The sequence below is a fragment of the Vidua chalybeata genome, chromosome Z (assembly GCF_026979565.1).
Source record: "Vidua chalybeata isolate OUT-0048 chromosome Z, bVidCha1 merged haplotype, whole genome shotgun sequence".
In the NCBI taxonomy this organism is placed as follows: domain Eukaryota; kingdom Metazoa; phylum Chordata; class Aves; order Passeriformes; family Viduidae; genus Vidua; species Vidua chalybeata.
The window spans coordinates 29088481-29112644 of NC_071570.1; the positions used below are offsets into that span (position 1 = coordinate 29088481).

Below are 24164 nucleotides of genomic sequence, written 5' to 3' on the forward strand. Positions count from 1 at the left end.
TTAAGATATCAGCTGGAAAGAATTTCGAATTAATTTCAAATCTGCTGCTCTATCAGGTTAATTTTGACTCATAACATACTATCAAATCCCACACAAATAAATGAGTGCATTACATGTTGCACTCATTATTTTGAAAATCATACATTAATAAATCACAGAAACTTATGTAACAGCATGTTTGTCAAATTTCAAGTTCTTCTTAATTCATTTAGCTGATTATTCTATGGAAGTTTCAACACATTTAGAAAAGACATATTTGCTGTTAACATTTTGGCTATGAGAGGAATGTTGCAAATAATTAAATAATAAATAATCTCTCACTAATGGAAAGCTAAAGGTTGCTGTCTGCTTTCTCAACACAGTAGGGTTGATAAAAGGAAGTGTGTATGTTACCGCTTTTATTTAAAGTAAATGGAATAGCCAGCCCTGTCTGGGCCTTATGCACACACTTTTGTAAACAATCTACAACTTGCACTGCAGGACATAATGCTGTTGTTTCTGGAATCTTTACAACCCATCTATACCAGACCAAAATGCCAGGGTGCCTTATAGTTTTCATAGGAGTCATTATGTAGACTAAAGCATCTTAAGAATACGACTTTGACAACTACTTGAATAAACAGTTGTAATTCAAGACAATGTTCAAGAAAACTCTCAGGCAAACAGATTTAAACAATTTTTCAGGCAAACACTCATCAGTCTCATGGATCATACCTCCTGTAGCAATTTGTCTAACTTCTGCTGTAATTCAAGGAAGTATCGTGATGTGATGAGGCCCTGGTGAGATTTATCCAAACAATCTCGAGCCAGTTCTGTGATCTGATGGTGGGTAAAACTGAGCACTCCATCTGCCAGAGGAAGGGTGTTCTCTGGAGAATGATTTGTTATAATGTCCTGAAGCTTCTCTTCCATCTGAGCTGTGGCCTAAAGAAAAGTAGTTGTTCAACACATTAAATCAGCTCTACATGAAGCTAACAGCCTTTCTGACTCTAGAACATTTCCTATACTGCCTAAGAATTTACCTAGCTGGAATGCATGAAATGACTGAAGCCAAAAGGCAAGTACACAAAGTGACAGATGACATTTCCCCACGTTACCAGTACAGAAAAGCAAGAGCCTTGTTGTTCTACTACAGTTTCCCACTTTGTCTGCCAATGGTGATCAACTGTGTGCTAATCTTGTGATAATCACTAACAGAACTAAAAAGCTTTTAAGTCAAAGCCAAAGTAGAAATACATAAAAAAGAAAAAAAGAGAACTCATAGGGGTCTACTTTTTTTCAGCTAAAAGTGCAGATACTAGACAGCAGAATATAATCACTACTTTCACAGAGGTTATTCCACAAAAATATTTCACTGAGCAGAGTTTGAATGGGGCTCATTTGACTAATTAAAAGCACCACAGGCTCACAGGCCCTGCCAAACGTGTCTGCAGGTTCCCAGATGCATTTGTTTTACAGAACCAACTGTCTGGTTCTCACAGAACTGCAGATGCTTAAAAAAGACCCCTTGAATCATTATTATTATTATATAGTAATCCCACACATCTTAGTTCATATCTCAAACAGTAAGATGAGTGAGCTCTTCACACTTCATATCATTGCTCAATTACTCTGCAAATCTTGACAGATCCTTCTTCATATTTATATGAAGAAATGCAAGAAGTTCCTCCCTTTTCAACTCAAGTTTTAGGAACAGTACCTTGTTTTATTTTCCAGGGGTAACCAAAATCCTAGGAACAACCAAGAGTACAGAGCTTCAAGCTGCACACACTAGGAACTCATCTGTGTCTCAAGATCTCTGGACAGGAGAGCAAAATGTCTTCCTATCTCACAGTGAAACTCCCACATCTGTGTACTGATCTTATTAAGTGCATTAGATCAGTGCATACAATGCATATACATGTATGTAAAGCATATAGCAAGAGCTTGGGAAAATGAAGAAATGGCACTAACCAAAGGATCTGCTGTTATATCACAACAGATGCTTCTCAAGACTTAGCAATGGAAACTAGTTTTGATTTACTAATGCAGTATGCATTTGCCCAAGTACACCACCTATTGAAATCCAATGTATCATCAAATTCCAATCCGAAGAGTATTTTACCAGCATGATTAATTTCAAAACCAGTTTGGCAGCATTGACAAATGAATGTCCAGTTCTCAGCCAGAGTTTTCTTTATTGTGATTTTATCATTGCAGTAACAGCTCAGTGATGCTTAATGGAAGCCATTACAGGGCTGGATCATTACTTCCCATTACAAAAGCACCACTTACTTAGAACCTATGTTGCTTAACAATTTAGATACTGGGTATCTTAAATATAATTCATTACCTTTGGGAACCTTTCTTTGTAGACATGGTTCATCATAATTATTTCATTGTCACAGCAAGCAGGAGATCGTCCAGGGCTGCAAGCAAAGCAAATTATCCCTTTACATTTGTCCCAGCATGAACTACAGTTAGTTCTTCTATTTTTGTATGATTTATTTGCAACAAAAAGTCAGCAGAGACTTCACAGGAAAGGTACAGTCTGCAATCAATAGTACACTTGGTTCTTTTCTGCTATTTCTCTTCAAGTTCTCATGATTAGTTAATGTACTTGACATCTAACTGCTAACCATTTTATTCTCCTGGTTTGTACCTGTATTTCAAGGCAGATGAAGCTTTGTGAACATTATCTTTTCCTCAGAAAGGCAACAGAGATCTTTTTAACTGGTCTTATACCTGTACCTTTGAAGATTAGATACAACCCAAATAGCAAGATCTGACCAAGAACTCTGGTAGCTGCAAGTGAAGAAGTACAAAATGAGCTTGTTTGAGTTTTGTTTGTTTTTCTAAATGGATAATTTGAAAAAATATATAAAACTATCTATTTTCAATCTGACCAGCAGATAAAGGCAGTAACTTCCTACAAATAATGTCATATATATGCACATGTCAAACACAGCTGGAGCACTGTGCCTGTAAAAAAAAAGCACAAGCCTCACTGTCCACTATAAAGCCCTTTAAAAAAATCTCAATACAGATTTCCTGTGTTGGTGATTCTGGTCCATGCAATCTGTCTGGTCTAGTGGAAATGTCCCTGCCCACAGCAGGGGGGTTGAAACGAGATAATCTTTAAGGTCCCTTCCAACTTAAATCATTCTGTGAATCTAAATCTGGCTTCTGGTATTCCTAAAGATCAAAACTGAACACTAAACTTTGTCACGGATATCACAACAGTTAGTCCTTGAACTGATACAGGCAGTCTGTTACAGACATTCACAGGCTACTACTGAGATACTGAGGTACATAGATTCAGAAAAGGAACACTACACTTATATCATTAATGACTAAGTCGTCAAGACAGTCTCTGCAGGTTAGTTGCCTTCGCATTAAGACCTATCTTAACAATATTTACCACTGAAGTAAGTCATGACCAAAACCAGAGCAAATATTTAAAGGACTATTCTTCATTCAGCCTCAGTTACATATGTATTTCAGCCATTTCAAAACCAGTATACATCCCCAATGTAAAACACCATGATGCTCTCCACAATATGTGAATTTAGATCCAACCCAGTTTTCAGATAGACAAACTCACCTGAGACTTCGGGACCGAGGGCGCATTGCAGTCGTCCTGCACCTATTATCACTGGCAATGCTCTCAGTGGTACAGAAATGTTTAGACAAAAAATGTAGCTCATCAGGTGTTGGTTGGTATGGTAACTGGTGTAGCTTCTCTTGGGATGAGCAGGATGACTGCAAGAGCACAAGAAAACACAAGCTTCCATCAGAGTGAAAAAAGGCCATTTTCAATACCATATTTGGTACTCATGAATAATGAATAATGTAATTTAAGTTAAAAATTATAGTTACTGTTTCTCGTGCCTGACTACCAATTTAAAGAAGAAAATAAATAATTACTCTCCAACTCATGAGCTAAGTATAGAGTAAATATTAAAAAAAAAGAACCACTTCAGTTCCAGAAGACATACTGCATTTCAAAAATTTAAATTTCCTAATGCAAAGGTGATGTCTGATGTCAATGATACATAAGAATAGCTAAAATGGAGTCTGCTGAAAATTAATTATTGGAATAGGACAGCCTAAGTATGGTAACTGTAAAGTACATCTTATTGTCACAGAGCTAATTGTAAATCTTCATAATAAAGATACTTACTTCATTGTCCGTATTTAAGACATTACTAACACTCTTAAAAATAAAATTAAATACTAGCTAACATTTTGCTGAAAAAACAAATACACTAATATCTTTTTAAAAACTGTACACTGAAAATAGAGAGAGAGAACTCAATACTTTTACCAAGACCAGTTATAAGGCGGACAAAAAGTGAAAAGAATTACACTAAAACCATCCATTTAGTATAAAACTGGAAGATACAGAAGGTATGAAAATGGCAGCTACCACGATAACCACCCTTGCAACATTTCATGTACAGAGCTGCATTACATAAGCAGTGCAAATGACCATACTGTGTATTTTAAGGGTTTTTATGCAGCTCTACCTGAGCCACATTAGATCTCGGAGGTTGAACTTTGAACTTTTCCATGAACCTGGGTCTGGTACCCTTTTTAAAGAACACATACATAGTTAAAATCATTAGCAAACAGCCTTGCTAACATGGACTGACAAACAGAAAAATATTCTGCTGTTTCTGGTACCAAAATCAGTTTCCAAGTTAGCCAATTCATAAATATTCTTGTGCAACTGCAGAAAGCTGCTTAGTATCATGCAGACATTCCCTATATTTTACCCACTGAAGGGAAGAAGTTGAAAAACTTGAGTATCTTTCTGGAACTCTTCAGTCTCCAGCTGGATTTCTCAATAAAATTAATTTCTTTTGTGTATCAATTTACACGTGCCCATTACTGCTTATGTGACTTCTCCCATTGAACACCAAGGCCCCTGCCTGGGTGCTCTTTTAATGGAGGCAAACACAGTAAAGAGTTTCTTTGTTACATCATTTCTAGCAAGGGAAATCAACAAACTTTTGTACTGTACAAATACTGCCCCTGCATTGCTAAGATCAGCTGAAAACAACCGGGCTGTTAAGTACAGAAATTAGGAAGTCTTTTTAATCTTCTGGCAACTTGTGTGGTAAAGGATGATATTGTAACTCTTAGAAGCAAAAGAAAAGTTTTCTTATCACACTAGATCTCATGAAGTCATCTCCTAAAAGCAAAAAAGAATAAAACCCACTGGCAGAAAATGCTAAGAAGGACATGGGAATGCCACACCACATCAGAACAAGCTGAAGTTTGCAAGACTGTGTAGCCTTGCTTTGCTGCGGGCTAAGAGGCATGAACACTGAGAATTTACCACAGTTCATCGGATAGGTAGTAACTTGTTGATTTACAGTAACTCATGCATGAAATCCTGCCTTAGCACATTACCATGCATAATTCAGCATACACCATGATAAGGTAAGCTCTTTCTTATCTCACACTATAGCAGCTAGTTGCAGTTAACCTCACAGCATATATCCCACAGCCATGCTCCGTAAAATAAAAGATACTCTAGCACAGGAGAATTTCCCAATACCAAGCATCACATGTGGCTATTCCTCTAAAATCATTCTCTATCTCTTTGGTTTTGGGGGATTATGGGAAGATCAGTGGGAAAATAAGTCATATAAGGTGCCACAGAGTTTAGTGAGGATCATGACTGAAGTGAGGATCTTCCTAATGCAAACCACTCTCAGTTTTATCAGGACCATCACAGGCACAAAGTACATTTTTATGGTGATCCAAATTCTTATTCCAGTACAAATCCAAATTCTTACAGCAAAATTCTTAAACATAATAGTTCTCCTGGCATTCTACATTAATGCTCTAAAAATCACACAAGAGTTAAAATATTTTTAATATGTTCAACTGTAGTGTATTATGGAAATGCAAATGTTCTTATGAAACAGAAATGCAGGTTTGAAAAATATGCAGCATGTCTCAGTTCATCACTTTTATAAGGCTTGCTCTCCTAGAAGACACAATCATCTCAACTGCATTTTCTAACTGCCAAGATTTGCTGCTATTGTGCTAGAATAAGATACACCAACAGCTCCTTTTCAACTGAATAATCAAGCAGAAGGTACTTTAATTTTGATTTTGTTGTGATAACCAGTATATGTGGTACTTGCACCACTTCTAAACCCACGACCTTCTATTAAATAGGCAATTCTATCCATCCCATCACTTTCAATATTAAAAAACAAACAAACAAAAAAATAGGGTAACAAATGGTGAACTACACTCACCTCAGCATAACTGTGGTAACTTACAGACACTTTGGCCCCTACTATGACTTTCACTTACTTGTGAAGAACAGACTTGTGTTCTATTGCTATGTGTAAAAACTCTCTCTGCTCACTGGTTGATACATGGCTAGATTAATGTGAATTTTATTTATTCATCACTGAAAAGGAAGTGCTCCAAATGTACATTTACAGTGTTGTATGAGCTGGTCTCTCATTTCCTCTAAGAATAAGTAATAATGTGGAGGAGAAGGCTGAACTGTGCTAGCTGTTTCAGATTCTGAAAAAGTACATGAAATCAATTAGATGGGTACAGTTCTAGTTTTGGTTTTGTGATTCACATCTATCATCCAAGGGGTAAAAGAAGAAAGTGAAAAACATCTCTAAGAAGTGAAGAAATAGTCACTAGACTTAGAATTCAAAGACTATCCAAGTGCTTTTGCAGGGCTTAAAAGCAGTAGCAAATTCTTGGGAAAACAAACCATGAGATGCTGCAGAAGGCAAGACAATAAAGGCTAATGTGTTTGTCTCCAACATCAGTAGCAGGGTGGCTGTGGCACCAAGGACTTTAGGTAACAACAGCCAAGGACTGTTGGCAGTAACATGCTGTGAGAAAGAACAAGATGTGACTGGACAAGGGGCCATATGGAGGTAGGACAGCACTTTTCTGGGACAAAGGTCTTTGATCTACCTCCTGGAGATAAGCACAGCTCAGTACAGCACAAACAGAGAAATGAGGTGGAGAAGCAGGCACAGACTGTAGACCAGGGGGGAATCAAGACTGCCAAAGATTCCTGAAGGCCTCTGACCCATTTCCACAAGGACCTGGAAGACTGGCATGTGAGTGACCACTAATTTGCATAGAAAGTGAGAAACTTTCAGGGGGGTAACAGCTTCTCTATAAAACGGTACCCCCCCACACAAGCCTCAGGCATCCCCAGGATCCTAAGATATCCCAGCAGCTGGACTAATGCTGGAACCAGTACTGGTGATCTCTTCCTCCCCCCCCAATCCCCCTTTTTTTCTTCTTTTTTTCTTTCCTTCCCACCCCACCCCTTTATGCAAAACCCACTGACATGCTTATACAGCAGGTCAGAGACTAATGTACTCATTTCTATGCCAAGTGTGTAATTTACAAATAAAACGTAGTGAATTTTTGTGGTTCATTTGACTTTTGTAATTTCTTTCAACCACAGATATTTACCAATCTTGGGTGATCCCTTACTCTTAAGGGTGGGACACCATTGATATTTATGGCATGAATTCTTTACCATTGCTTTCTTCAACAAAATTAAAATGTATTTATTGGAAAAACAGATTTCCACAAGTAAGAAACTGTTTACTCAGTGGTAGGGAATACATATAAGTATGTTATTATTTATATATTCTAGTCAGAAGTAATTATGGGGTAGGTCAACAATGATGTATTACAGAAGTTAAGACATCTAAGTCTATAAATGTATGGACAGCATATGCAAACACCACGTAAAACTGCTCCACATTCCAGGATGCCTACAGCAGCTAGTGAACTTAAGTGGGGAAGAAAGTACATTAATTAGAATTACCATTTTAAAACTGAAGATATCAAAGAAATTAATAGGAACAGAAAACTAAAACAATTTTGATCTGGTTTTGACACAGCTTTTAATCTCCTTTCTAGCACAAGTCTGTTTCTTGCAACAGGTCCAGTGTTTCTATGGCAATTCTTTTATTTGATATAAACTCCTTTATGTCAATATATTTTAGGTGAAGAGCACAGCATATCTGATCTAGTTCCAGTAAGAGGTATACAAACATGCCCTAATGAAAACTGCTTACAGAATTAATGTGAAACCAAGGAATTTACTTGGTAAAAGTAACATCTACACAGAAAAGAAAGCAGAGTTCAAAATTAGTGCTTTATAGAACAAGTTCTTAAGATACACGAAATTACTCAACATGGTTTAAGACAGATAGAACTGTCCTTCCAGAAGTCTTTGTGGACAAAAATAAAATAAAAGTTGATCATAACACAAAATGGTCGCATTTCATCATTGTACAGAATGTGGAACTCAATTGTTTCACAAGAGAAACTGAACAAACCTACTAGAAGTAGGAAGATAAAGCCTACTTTAATTGTCAAAGATACAGCTTAAAAAAAATCAGTTATTACCCATTCAGTAAAATGTGCTATTCATAAAAGGTAAAACACCTTTTATAGGCATTTAAGGCATAAAACATTGAAGAGCCATAGTTGGATCTACACAGACCAAGCTTTCCACTGCAGTGAAAGTCAGTTCCACTCTGTCAAAATGTCAACACAATTTGCTATTTCCAAAGCAGACTTTCTCCACAGTCTCTCAGGTGTGACTACCACAACCAAGAGCTTTGCTCCAGGTTGTAACATGAGACAGTCACTCCTCTCCAGTACAGAGATGTGCAGATGCACAAAGTAGAGGCTGGTATTTCTCCTATGGCCACCTCCCAAGTCCTGGAGCAGGATCCAAGGCACTGCTGCGGCATATGAGATGTACAGGTATGGCAGGGGCTGACACAAGATTGGCAGAAGCAAGCTCAAGGGGAGCTGAGCCGAACCCAGCTGAATACTGACAACCACAGCTGAGCCCAGCAGTCTGACAACAGACAGCAAGACATGGACAACCCAGCTTTTTTGGGGGATTTGTCCCTCATTGTTTCTTTTTCTGGCCTCAGGGATGGGGAACACAAGCCATGAAGAGTAAATGCCATCTTGTCTTTGTCTCATCAGCCACACAGAACTGAGCTGAGGTGCTGAACATCTTTTGTGTATAAAGCACCTTCTCTTTTGTAAATTTTGTTATTAATATTGTTGCCATTACTGTGCATTTCCTACTCTTTAGCTGTTGGTTTTCTGTTACCACAACCCATAGTCTCTGCTGTAGTTATCTCAACCCATAGTCTCTGCCTTTATCCCTCTTTCACTGGAGCGGGATGGGGAAAACGGGGGTGGCCTATTTTGAGTTTAATTCCCAGCTGTTTTTTTAAACCACCACAATCGCACTGAAACACCTGGTCTGAAAGGTAAAAGTTATTAAGTTAAACTTATTCTATTATGCATCCCAAAGGATTCATTTTATTCTGACTACAGCCATCTAAAAGGCTAGGTATCTAACCTATTATCATGCACTAACATCTCACAATTGCCAAAGCAAAAAAAAGGCTAATGTGTGATTCATCTCATCCTAAAACAGCAGTCTAACCCAGGACAGATCAATCCTGCCATAGACAGTTTCTCTTTCTTCCTGTCATCAAGGCAGCCTCAGTTAAGACTTGATACCTAACTATTATATGATTAAAATAAGGCAGATCAAAAGGGGGCAGTTGAACACTATTCACTACTAAAAAGTATTTCTAAGCAAAGTATACATTGTATAAAGTTTTCTTCCTTTTCAAGGAAGTAAAACAGTTTCCTATCACGTGTTAGTTCTAAGTCTATCAAACACAACAAAACCTACACTGTCTTCTCCCAAGAGAAGCATGCTACATTTGAGAAGCTAAAGCATGCAAAAGACATCTATCAGCACAGCCAAACAGATACTTACAGAAACAGTTGAGCTGGGTGTATTTGTACCATATCCAGAAGAAGGGAGAGAAGCCAAAGACCAGCGGCGACCATCAGTCCTGGAAGTTATGAAACGGAGGTTAGTCACACGAACACTGCAGTATCCTAATGCAGTAACATCTGTTGAAGTATTACTGTGTAAAACTGCATCCCAAAAGCATGATACAAATAGGGGTTTTAACAACCAGTACACTTCCACAGAGCACCACAGTAAACAAGCATAAACAACCAAGGATTAATTATTTTTATTGTGGTTTTCTTTATAGTTAAAAATCTATGAGATAAAACCACCACAAAGAGAATTAACAGCTCCACAGAATTGGTATCTAATACAAACAGAAATGAACAAGAAGCTCACAACTTTTAGGTCCATCACATGAAAATTAATGAGAAGCAAGTTAAAAATTTTGTGAACAAATGCAGACCCACTGTCTCTGACCCACACAATAACCATCACAGTCTAATTGAGACAAAAAGGCAGTGCACTCTTCAGTGGCATCAGCAGAGGATATCAGCAACTAGTAGGCTAATGATTAGGTAAAACCAAGCCTAAATGTTAAATGTTACATACATGAATCAGGAAAAACAAATCCTCAGAAAAAAATCATGCTCACTCAGAATAAAAAAATAAAATACAGATTATAACCAAAGTCTGGTATATGTTCTTCATTGTCTGAGATGATCTATGCAAAGACGACATGGAACTTCAACATTCAAAGTGGCAAACAAAAAACCAACTAAGTGGATTTTTGAGAAGGTAGAATTTACCTGTCATTTCGATGCCCATGACTGCAATACAATTGAATCAAATGTGTTTAAAAAAAGGCAAAATAATATATAAATAACAAAACAGGCCAACATTTTATTAACAAACAGTATGACAGCATGGAAAGGAGAACTGAAGACCTGTTTTACAAAGATCATCTCCCAAGTCTGATGAACAGAAAAAGTGAAATTCTGAAGAACTGTAGATTAATTGAAGTGTATTTTTGAAGAACTGAATCATGTCAAATCAGGAATCTTAAACCTATTGATGCAGAGGTTTAAGAAGTCCCTTCCTTCAAGCTAATAGTCTAAAAAGCCCCTTGCTTCTTTCCAATACATCCACTTATTCATCTACAAACTATAATCAAAACTCTGAGACATTGTATACATAAAGCTTAAGAAAAGGAACTACAGTACATTATTAGTATTAAAATATGAAAAGCACATGTGCTAGAGACTGCTAATTATGTCAAATACTGAACTCTGGAAAAAACTTCCACCTCTGCCATAATCTTGTTCTTAATTCGTTCTTTAACATTCTCTTCTTCACCCAGGTATGTAAGAGATACCTCCAGATGAAAGCATCATTCTAAAAGTAGTTTTCTCTTCATTTGGCTTCGCTGTTCACAACTGAAAGAATTTAGGCAGTATTTAAACATGGGTGAGACCCATGTATTCTGCATCTGTGAGAAAGAAAGTGTTTCTCAATTGAATAACTCACAGTGAACACGGTACTTGAATCACACAGAAAGCCTGTCAAGGGTACAGATAAGCTACCACAGAAAGTTATCTGGGAGGCAAACATGGGTGAACAGGAGGCATTCATAAGTGATTATGGGAAAAAAGCCCCTACAGCATTTTCCCCTGGATTCTTGATACACCACTTACTTCTGTCCTAAGTACGGCTTTACTCACTTTCTAGAAGCTCCAGAAAAGGCAGTCTGTCACCTACCCACAGGTTCATAGATGCTGGACTTGTATATACAATAGAAGTGCTGACTTCCAGTGGCACAGGCTATGTCTGGGCACTGATCACCCCACCAGACATGGGCAGAGGATGGTGACTCTCCAGCTTGGTTCCAAGGCTCTGGGGAAGGCTACCTCCAGCTCTGCCCACCGGCTGTAAGCACAGCACAGGGCCACCTCCCTGAGGCAGCTCCCTTTGCTGCAGCTGCTGCATGGCATGGCCAGCACCTGATGAGAAGTGGCTACACTAAGGAAGCAGCTTCACAGAAGGCTTCAAATAGTTTCCTTTGCCTCTCTCTCCCTTCCTCACACTGTCCCATTGACTGGGTGGTAGTGGATAAAAAAAGGAGTATCCATACCCCTACACCTCTGCCCCTGCTTCTTCAACCTGCTCTATCACCCTTGTCCTTCCCTTCCTTTGTATACCTATTAAATATACAAAATATAACAGAAAAGGCATAAAGTCAGAAGTCTGCTTTCATTAACCACAGTGCATTTTACTATGAAAATTCATCCTACCACAACTTACATGAAAACAACCACAACAGACATACCAAATTCATAAGGAAAAAAGTTGTATTAATGCAGTTTTAAACTTTATTGCCATCATGTATTTTCAATATAAACACAGAACAAGATCAGTTTCCACAGAAAATTGCTCTAAGTATTTCTTGAATCCCACTGAAGTGGTGAGATATTTTTCAATCAGAGAAATTTTCTTCAGTTAAATAATCTATTTAAAGCTCATTACAAGGCTCTAGAGAGATCAAAATCCAAATGAAACACTGAAAACAAATCCTTTTTTTTTTAGTTAATTCTGAATTTTAAGGTTTGCAAAAGTAAAATGTTTTAAACTTTCTGTTGATTATGGGTGTGGAAGGAAAACTATGTCCCGGCCGCTGCATTTCTAAGCAATGCTTGATCTTTCACATCTGCTTTTTCCATTATAATCTATTTCTGGAGCTAATGAATCTTTCTAAAAATACGCTCACAAACAAATGTAATCTCTGAAGAGATAGTATCTCTGACAAAAGGAAAACTATCAAGAGGAAGTAAAGTCAAAAGAAATACTCAACCTTCTTAAGATAATTTAAAAAGCAGCATCACAAGCCATTAGAAAGATTGATAAGATCTACTGCCACAAATTAACTAGATTCAGATTAAAAAATTATGCAAGTTTTCCCCCCTTCACAGCTTTAAACAAACAGTTAAGCCATTTGTTTGCATTTACTTTTGAGAATTTTTGTGTGCTACTTTACTGATCTAAAAAATTAAGTAACTAATACTTTACAGGCAAGTTATAGCTCAGTGCAAGCTCATCAGTTACATGCCTGACACTACTTAAGCATTCCAATTTCGTTTTATATATATATACACTCCTGGCTAAACATATGAACTCTGCCTACCTTCACAGACATAGGAGTTGATGAACGTGTTATTTGCAGCAGGGTGACAATGTGTTAAGTAATGGGGAACCACACTGGCACAAACAAGCAGTCTCCCACGATATGCTATCAACTTTGGTTATGGTTCATTTAATAATAATTTACTTCATAGATCACTTCAAATTCACTTTAGATCTTCAAAAATTCTACTAACATTACTTAATCCTCACAACACTCCTGTGACAATGCTTACTGTCTCACAGACATTGGTACACATATTGAAACAGGTCAATGACAGATATTCAAGGTATGGTAATGGAATTGCTGTTCAGTAAAATCAGGACCTGTATTAGAGTGATCTTATAAGCAATGCACTTCTTATATCATTAAAAAAATATAGGAAGAATCCTTCAAGTAATTTAAAATTTTCCCACATCTCAGTAGCTAAGACAGTAATGTCTGAATCAGATTCATTACAACTAAATCATTAATCTATTTTTTTTAATTTAAAAATATATGCTCACATTGCATCGCACATTCAGTAGTTTATTGCCACTGAGGTTTAAAATGGTTTACATTAATGAGCAGTATTTATTATTCTAAGTGACAGACCTGACAGATGTATTTGCAATCATCTTTTGTATCTGCATACAACAACATTTCCTCGATGCAAAATGTATTGAATACTACAAAAAAGCTCTTTCTTACCTTCGTGCAAAAGAAAAGTGGGCTGAGGCACTGGGAGAGAAATTCCTAGGGCTGTCTTGAGGACTGTTTCCTGTTGGAGATGATACACAAAAAAATTATTTTTAGATGGTGGCGTGAAGAGAAGCCATTAAAAACATTCAGACATACTAATGCATGTATTTCCAGTGGGTTAGAAATTAATTTCAGAATTTTTTTTTCATAGTTTCTCTGAAAAAAAATTCTGAAACAGAATCTTATTTTGACTAGTTTAATTTATACTGAATTTTAGTGACTGGATTTTGTAACTCATAAGAGAACTGTTCACTCAGCATTTTAATTTGAAAATTCTCAAAACAATTTGATAATTAATGTTTAAAGAAACCAGTACATTATCTTAAAAGAACAGGTTTTTAATGTCACAAAGAAAGATTGGTTTTTTACAATATCATACAAAATAATGAAAGAAAGATCATTATCAAACAGATTTAGACTTCATATACGAAATCTCTACAGCATTTCCACAGGCTTCCTTGCCATTTTTTTTTTCACTGCTCATTTTTTTCTATCTCCAAAACAAACAAGCAGAACTGAACTGAACTTTTTTACCCTTAACTGCATTTTGTGAATAGGTTTCAACTTTGGGGTTTGTTACTCCTTCCTAATAGAACACCTGACCCCCTGTGGACCAGCATAAGTGCAGAAAGGCAGCAGCTGCTGAGAGCTGCTTCTGCCACCTCCACCCTTCAGCCCATACAATTAGAGAAGCAACTGTATTCCTTCCTTTAGAAGGAATAAAAATTACCTCTAAAATAACCCAAAAAACCTACAAAATAACTCCCCAAACACACACAAAACACCCAAACCCCAAATAAAAAAACCAAACAATCCCTCCCCAACAAGCTAAAAGGATCCAATTTAAAGTAGTAATGGCACACATCTAACAATCAATCTTTCCTTAAATTTTTCTTTAAAATTACTGTAGCAGCAATACAAGAAAATAGACAAAAAGCAGTGCATTTGTTGTAGCATTTTATTTTTGGACATAAATGAGACTGTAACAAAAGCAACTGATAAAAAAATAGGTCCTATGTAGCCAGCTAGAAACAACATGTAATTTTTGAGGGGAAAATTACTAACTATGTGTGAAAAGGCCAGCACAAAAAATGGAGTCCTTAAAGGGCGTGAAGTGGCCTTGACTGTTATTCAAATGTTTGAATTAACATTGCATTTACCACAGTGATGCCCATAACAGATAGCATTAATTCTATATGGGAAAGCATAATCATTGAGTGATTAGGTAGCAAACACAGCTCTCAACACACATCTCCACACTACCCCCCCCCTTTTGTCTAGAAGCAGATGCAAGATGCTTTTTGAGCTGTGCTGAGCTGATTTTGCAGCTGCTCTTTCCACAGCCTCAAGAGATACACATTCCACTCTCACTGGCCAATACCCCCAAGTTGTTTTTTTTTTGCCCATTAATCTATCATGGCAGAATTATGTCTTTCCGACATTCTCTGCATCCCCTCAAGACCCCAGCGTCTTCTTTACCCTTCAGACACTGCTGAGGGCCTCAATAATTTCAAGGTGGCAAGGATTTTCATTCTCTGAATGGGCTGGAGCAGAGGGAATCTGAAGCCCATCTTTACTTGGGGACTAAAAAAATTTATTCTTACCCTGCATCAACTGTAACACCAAATTACTGAGAGCAACAGTTCATTCAATTTAACAGCTAACTGGATTTCTTTTTCTGCTACCAGAAATTATTTAACAAAGATAAGCTAAAAAAAAAAAATATAACACTGTGCAGATAAAACACGGTCACAACTGCTGCACTAGAAAAAAATCAGCTGTAATCTGGAGTGTGTTGTGGCTTAGATAAGTAAAAAAGACAAAGAAGCTACCCTGAACTCTGGCAGAAGAGCACAGAATTAGCCTTAACATAGTGAGACAAACAGCTTTTGACTGGAAACCATTTTACAAATCAGAATATGTGGCTTTGTAAACCATTTCTTTTTTTTTTTCCTAGCTGAAGTTATACATGGATATAAACATATTTTTGACACGCATCAAGGACATACCTCATTGTCCATGAGTTAAAGTATACACAAAAACTTCATAAAGAATAAAATTGCTGCATTATTTAATCATATTTTTCTAGCTATCAGTGTGGACTTGGATTTGTGGAGTCACAATGCTTCAAACTCTGTTGCTAGAACCAACATAGATCACTTCCTTACAGACAAAACCTTAAGAAGTTGAAGTCTTACTCAGGAAGAGCATCAGATCCTGTTATTAGGAAAATCAACTTGTAAGCATTACTTTCAATAGCAAATCAGCTTTTAAAATAACAAAACTGATGACGCCACACACATAATACTTGGATACTAAATCCTGAAGGTTTATCTAGAAGTTGTAAGAACTCAAGACAAACCTGGAAACAAACAATGAGAATACAAACCCCTAATGACTGGAGAAACAGGTAGTGTAATACAGGTTTAAGGTGTAGTATTCCAGAGGAGCAAGACAGGTTGGAAGCAGAGTCCTACATGAGACCTCCATCCATCAAGGCATTCACCCACCCATCTGCAAGTCAATACCTGGGAGACTTTCAAATAAAACCCAGTGCCAGTGCATATGCTCTGTCCATATGCACACGGCTTGCTGATGAGTCAAAGCCTGATGTTATTTGAAATCTGCTTGTATTGCATGTTTTAGTCCTATAGTATCTCTATGTGACTGAGATTACTGCCCAAGTGTCTGATTCAGTAATGTAAACTGAACTGGTGGTCAGACATCAGATAATTAACTCAAGCATCCTCTGGGAGACACAATGAACAGGCAATCAACATACCAAAACAATACTCTGCTTCATAACAACACACAGGGTGGCTCATTTTGAAAGCAGTTATTGTTAAGAAAACTGTATCAAGACAATTAAACTGTGATTGTTTTGCAAGTAGCTTCAAGAAATCCTTTGTCTTTGCCACTGAGGAAAGATGTTTCTAATCTTTTCAAAAAAGCGTATCACAGCCACTCTATATTATTAATGTATTTTTAATAGCTGTCTACCTGCAAAACAAAGAGTTGCAGATGCGATGATTTTCTGTTAGTACAGAGAGAATACCAGATTAATGGTAACTGTTATCCCAATTCCTGATGGATCAAAAGACAAATCCAGTTCAATTTTTTTTTAAATGTACCACAGTACATCAGTGCCCCATTAATACAACAATACAACAAATGTCAGTTTACATGGTGGTGAACCCCGACTGTGAACTGAGTATACACAAGACATCACAGACCTGCAGTTACAGGTTTGACTTTCTTACCATAACAAACAGCATCAATCAGCAGAACATACAGCGGGGCAGTAGAATCATTCTGAATACTTCTGCAGGTGCTTTCCAAAAAATGAAGAGCTCAGGCCATTATTTTAATGTAAGGAGCTCAGGCTATTTAAAAACCTCGATTAACTATATCTGAAACTAGCGAAAAACTTGCCTCAGCTATGGCATGATAGGTATGATCCTTAAATGCATCTGCAAGAAAGTTCTACATGTTCCAACCATGACTTAAATACTGAGATTGCTATTTTTACAGGATTTAATTTCTACCTGCATGTAACTTACCACTTAGATTTTCTTCTCCTGTCCTTTAACTAGTAGAAGATGTTCTGAAATTTACATAACCATTTACTGCACCCAAAATAAAGACTAAATAAAAAGTCTTGTTTTAGCAAATCTGTTTTTGTAATTCTGTATTATACAGTTAGAGTAATTGATATACTGTCAGAGTACAGTTTTACAGTTTTAGCAAATCTGTTTTTGTAATTCTACATGTTACACTCAGAGTAATTGATATACTGTATTATTTTCCTTTCAGTTTTCTTTCAAAATCTGACATTCAGAACCCTGCTTTATATCCCAGCTTTTAGCATTTCCATACTTCAACACATACAGGGCCTCATTTATTTACAAGCATAGTCTTTCTTTCCCTTAAAATATATTGTGCAAACAGCTTTGTTGATTACTCTGCTTCAATGTTGCTAACTAAAGTACATCTCTCAAACAGAATTACCTGATGCAAGCAGCGAGCCCTGACATAGTGAGTGCAGAGTATGAACAGCCAGCACTCTACCAATGTCCACCTAAAAGCCTGAAAAATACTAGAAATAGGATTACAAGTGGAGGTAAAACCTTCTTGAACTTTAATTTTGCTTTAGGGAATTGCATCATGTAATCCCATTGTGAAAGACTAATGTCTCGAGGCATTTTGGGATGCATGTGTGCTGAGGAAAGGGGCAGGTCAGACCTTACCCTGACAAGGCCCTGCTTTGTACATCCCCAGCCCCCTAGAGCCTGTATCCCAGCCCTACAGAGATGCCACTCCTTGGCACAGTGGAGGCAATGTCCCTCTGGAGCCCCTAACCCAGCTCCTGACTGGCCAAATTACAGGAAATCCCACCTAGGGAAAGGGCCCAGGAAGGCCAGGGGTATTTAAGGCTGAACACGAGGCCACTGCATTGTCTAAGACCCCACCTCCTTGGGGAAGTTCTGCCTGAACACTGCTGGAACCCAGGGATTGGTTACTGTATGTGAGCTCTTCTGTATCTTTTCTGTCTTTCCCTCCTTTCCTTCTTCTAATTACCTCTTCTTAGAATTTCTGAGTAACTTATAATCAATCATACTTAGTGTTTGCTAAGTTCAATGGGTCAAGTCAACACTTTGAGAAGTGTTCTATGCTGACTGAATGTTGCACTAAACCTTCTGCCCAAGATCTTTGATATTCTGAAGTTGCCAGTGATGTTGTTTTTGTTGTTTTGACCTCTTGAGAATAAATTGTCAGTATTTCTCCCATGCATGCAACTCAGGGCACATGAACAACTATAAGTCATTTAAAAACTTCATTGAGCAAGTTGTTTGGGGCCTTATACCTATTTATCCAATCTCTTAGAGAAAGTCAGGTTTGTCCCTGCCATACTTGGGTGGAGAATTCTTTAAGACCCCTCATGTTCCAGTATATACGACCAGCGTGTTTTCCTACTCTATTGGGGCGGGGGGGGAAAGGCAACTCTGACTGGTTTATAGGAGAATACCATCTTCCAGTCTTCTGTTACTAAGGAAAGCAAGTAATATCTTTCAGTCTTATACAGAAATCTCCCACATTCTATCCCATCAGCCCTTCTCCCCACATGATCTCACCTGAATTAGTATGACAATAAACGTATTCTAGATGAAATCTAACCAGGACACTGTACAGAGGCATGATATCTTTCCAAATTAAAACAAAAATTACTTCCTTTATAAATCTTCTGAGATTTCATTTTAAAACCTGCACTAGACTAGTCCTTGCAAATATCATCTTATCCAATAAAATGCAGTCAGATCCTAAACTAAACTCCTCATAATAGGTGAGTTCACAGTTTATCACAGATATTTCTGTTACAGGTCCTCCAGTACAAAATGTATCATATTGCAATTTCATTCTTTTTTATTCCATTCCCTCACTTCAACATAGTTCTCCAATGCTATTTCATACTGGATGTCTTCCAAATTTATATAAGCTACAGTAATTTTATGTCAGTGCCACTTATAAGAAGAATAAAATGTTTGGCCACAAAAACAAAACCTGATGACTCAACTGATAACCTCCACTCCCATTTTATAATATTCCTCATTTTAGCACAAGCCTCTTTATTCCCTTAAACAATTTCCTACTTATCTTACAATTCTTGTCCTAGTCATCTCAGTAGCACCACATGGAATATTCTTAAAATACAGACAAATACAATTTACATCATTGCTCCTAACAGCTAAATCTTGCTCCTTCAGCAGACACAATTAAGAAGCACCACATGTGACTATTAATCATTAGGGGTTAGTATCATCCACATGAAGAAGCTCCTGTGACTTCTGAGGTGGGGACACCTGAATGCCCTGACTTGCTGAGATTATTATCATTCACATTGCAGGCTTGGTGGTGCAGATGACCTGCCTACACAGCATCAGACAGTCAGCTAGAAAAGCCCATTAATGACATGGGCACCAGGTACTATCCAAGCTAATTCTGCAACAAACTTTCCCACAATTCTCTATGTATTCAACAGCTCATGGAAAACTTAGAAGTACTTTTCAGCAGGTTTAACACCCTTCAGCCCAAATACTAAAGGTAAAGGATGTCCAGACCACTAAGGCAGTTGCTAATGAGCCTAAAGGTATTACCTAGCATGTTTTCTATTTTTGCAAGAAATAGAAACACTTTATGTAGTAAAAGCTGATACTGTGTGATCTTTACATGTATGCATAAGGCATGGTAAGAGACTTCAACTGCAAACTAAAGTCTGACTTTCCAGACAGAAATTATCTCTGCAAGCAGCTACAGGTCCTGCATAGAGGAAAATGGACTTGCATATATTGTATTAGCAATTAACATACATAACAGAGATATACTGTACATACTGTCTTTTTCGTGTCCCATTTATTATCCTCAGTCTCAGACCTTACACCTCCCTGTGTGCTCCCAGTCCTTGGACTACTTACTGCTCTAATAACTCTTTAGTGTAGCCCAGGAGCTTTTATGGTCACTGTTGTTTACAAACAAATCTGCCCCTTCCCTGACAGATGCCACTCATGCACTACTTGCACTCTGCACAATCTACTTACTTCATAAGTGGGGTGCTGTCTCACTGCCTCTCCCTCCCATCTGACATGAATCTGAGTATGACTGGGATGGTACGGCTAACAGTTAAAAAATTCCATGTAAGTATTCAGTGTTTGTCCTCAGCTTGCATCTGTAAAGATTAACAACAAACTCCCTTGTAGGAAAAATCTTCTATTATCTCCAGAGTAAACAATGAAAACTGTAGGGGGAGAGTTGGGGGGATCATTTGCCTGAGATCTCTATATTAGACTTTCTCATATGGGGCAATTACTATTACCCTAAACTTGGGCCACTAGTCCTCCTCAAAGAACATCTATCTGAACTAGAGAATAGCTGATACCTCCAGTTCAGACTGCATCTGGGTGAAAAACAGAACTACAAAGAAGAACAGGTATAAAATGCACTTAAAGAACTATGCTTACAATCAACATGCTCGTCCTCTAAAATAGTGCAATCATATTCACATTCAATCTAACTCAAACCCAGTTTATGATTAAATAGTAGCTACCTGAGCTCTTCAGCAGATCTGAAGTAATGGCACATTGCTTCCAAAAGTGCAGCCAGATCGATTGGTCTGCAGATACCAAAGATGAAAATATTTTTGAGCAAAGTCACAGGTACTAGCAGAAGCACTCTAAGAGAGCTCTACCTTGAGATTCTGGAACACACCTTCACTCACTTTGCTACATTTGACACAGAGGACTCACAGCACTTTTCTGTACTTAGAGGTGGGGGGCCTTTGGGGAAAAAAATCCAAGTAGCTTCAACTAGTGGTCCAAATAAAATAATTTCAAGTATGCCATGCAGAGGTAACTGAGTATGTATTCGGCTCGCTCTCAACAAGCAATGACTTAACACTGAAGGGAAAAGGTAGTTAGGGAATCCAAAGGTGTTCTCACATAGAATGAAAAGACTCCCTTCAGATGCCTCTGGGGCAATGAATTCCCAAGCAATGCCAACTATCTCATTAGGACTACACACAAAGCCAAGGATAACACTAAAGACTATTAAGATGATAACTAAAAGAAATTGATCCTGGGTGGATTTTCAAGAGAGTGACAATTTTGAATCCACTCAACTTGAATAATCTAGAGTAAAGGGCATGCCGATTTTGACTGGGATAGAATTTTCTTCACTGGTTCAGTGCCATGTTTTGGATCCAGCATGAGAGTAATGCTGGTAGCATGCTGATGTTTTAGCTGCTGCTGAGCAGCGCTTACCCTTAGCCAAGGACCTTCAGCATCCCATTCCCCGTCAGTGAACACATGCACAAGACACTGGGAGGGAGCATGGCTGGGATACTGACCTGAACAGCACAAAGGGATGTTCCATACCACAGAACATCGTGTCCAGGATGTAAACTGCAGGGAGCTGGCCAGGAGGGGCTGACTGCAGCTGGGGGCTGGGCATTGGTCGGCAGCTGGTAAACAATTGAATTGTGCATCACTTGTTTCTACTGGGTATGATACACCACTCTCTCCTTTTCATTACAATTGTTATTTTTGTTATTATTATCTTCAGTAGTAATATTGATTTTTTTTTTGTTTTGTTTTGTTTCAATTATTAAACTGTTCTAATCTCAACTCATGAGTTTTAATCTTTTTTCTAATTTTTCTACCTGCTCTAGGGGGATGAGTGGGTGAGCAGCTGCATGGTACTTAGTTGTTATTGCAGGTTTTTATCCGTTTGTTGTGCTATAACCCCAGCTGGCAACTAAGATGGTACAAACATTAAGAACCTAGTCCACTTAAATAAGAGCAATGAATAGAACTCTTTTCAGTAAGAGCAACAGGAGGCTCTCCCCAGAGACGGATTGAGCACCTGAGAGTAGGGAGTACAGGAGTGGGATCCAGTAGAAGAAAAAGCCTATCATGCAATATGAAGAAGCTAAACATTTCTAGGACAGGTGATACTAAAAAGAGTCTTCAATGCCTAAAGTTCCTGGCTTTCTCATCAGTGAGACTGAGTCCCTTAAAATGCAGATGCAAGAATCAATATTTTCTTTTGACAATACACTGACAAGAAATTGTGCAATGGTCTCACAAAGCTAAATCAGATGTTAGCATCCATGCAACCTGATCCTCACTGCATTCACCTGGGCAGATTGCATGAATGGAACAGAACTCTAACAACGCACAAGAAAAACTTCTCTAGGGCCTGTGCTCTCCAATGTCCTCCACATTCTGCATAATCTCACTAGAACATATTTGTCAAAAATTCATGTTATTACCACGCTTCACCCAAGAACAATCAGATGAATAAACCTGTTTTTAGTAAATGCAAGCATTGACACTTTGCTGCACATTGAGCTTGCTACATGTTCCTCAAGGACTGGAAATTCGTTTGTTTGCCTCTCCCTCTTCTATTGTTTCCTCTTCCAACACTAAACGTTAGTAAGAAATATATGAAGGTTTCAGAGGATCACCTTCAGTCTCTCTGAAACTTAAAGCTTGAGGTACATGCTCCGCAGATGATCTGGCTGTAAAGTAGCAGGCTGTAAAGTAAAAACTTCCAATTTAAAGAACTTTTCTAAGAGAATCTCAGATTCAAAAAAGACCCTAAAATTGTCTATAGCTGGACAGGAGATATACCAGGTTCTCTCAGTGGAGTCAAGGAGGCCACTCTGACTTGGAGTAAAGAAGAATAAACCCGACAAGCTATACAGCACACACGGTCTCTTGTCACATCTCTCTACCACACTTCGCAAGGAAAGAGGCCTTCAGTCCCTATCATCACAGAGAGCAGGAAGGCAATTTGAGTGTGCAGAAGCTAGGGCAGTTTAACACCTGGCAGCTCTGACAACACAGAAATAACAGGATCACTATAAATCCAGCCTCTCAAGTCTGACATTCTCACAGATTTATACACATTAAACACTTGAAACATTGAACTCCTAGTGCCTACGTAGAGGAAAGTTTTTAACTTACTAAATTTGTATAATTTTTTATTTGTCGGGATTAGGATGACATTCACAGGAATTTGATGTACGGACTTGTCTAGGCACATTAGCCAGCTAAGGTAAGAGACAGTAGTTGCGCCAATATTTACTATAATTAGCCATTTACAGAAGCAAGCTAATAACAGAGCTGGTCATGCACATGCAAATATTCATCTCATATATGTGATGAGATTTACTAGTGCTACTCAAGTGTCTAGCACACATGCCTTCAGAAATATCCAAGTCAGAGAACCTACTGTATCCTGTGTAATGGGAGAAGTTGTCAGATTTCTGTAATACATTTTTGAATAAACAGTACATACTGCTGAGTTTATGGAAAAGAACCGCTTACACTTAATCTTTTTACTTACAGAATTGGTTTTCAACCTTCTCAGCCACTTGACAACAGCTGTGACATCAGCAATATTATTTCCCTTTTATTGTTTGAGAAATCAATTCAAAAGATGAAGCAACTTGGCAGTCCACTGCCAGACAGGAACATTCCGCCATTTATCAAATACACAGCCTATATCCAAATCCCAGGTAACATGTGCAGTCCATACTTCAGAGCTCATTAGGCATCATTGGTCCAAGGTTTCCATTTCCAAACAGATGGTATTGCCATTTACAGCAGTAGACATGCTAGAGCAAGCATTGTTACTGCTTTCCTCAAGTCAGCACAGCACAACCAAGGGCACTTTTTATGGTGACCACAATCTCCTCTCCCAAACAGAAATTTCTGTATTTAGGAGACCCAAAATGGCATTCCTAACATTGCAAAATTTAATTTTTCATTTTCAAAACAGTCTGCACCATGTTTCACTTTGCTTGTTTTAAATGCTCTATTGTCTTGAACTCTTTACAAATTTTCATGTTGCCTGGATTCCTAGTTGTGACAGCTGCTTCTGAGAGCGAAAATCATCACC

The 24164-nt window shown here is 37.9% G+C and overlaps 1 protein-coding gene across 1 annotated transcript in view; it reads right to left on the reverse strand.

Annotated features, from left to right (window-relative positions):
- The window catches only part of MAST4 (microtubule associated serine/threonine kinase family member 4), a 291265-nt gene that overhangs the window by 49768 nt on the left and 217333 nt on the right, over window positions 1–24164 (reverse strand). Inside the window, exons 7-11 of the mRNA XM_053931385.1 lie at window positions 13659–13728; window positions 9815–9893; window positions 3584–3741; window positions 2333–2408; window positions 715–924 (exon numbers count right to left, since the gene is read on the reverse strand). Coding sequence (XP_053787360.1) covers window positions 715–924; window positions 2333–2408; window positions 3584–3741; window positions 9815–9893; window positions 13659–13728 — 593 coding nt within the window. The remainder of the gene's footprint in view (window positions 1–714; window positions 925–2332; window positions 2409–3583; window positions 3742–9814; window positions 9894–13658; window positions 13729–24164) is intronic.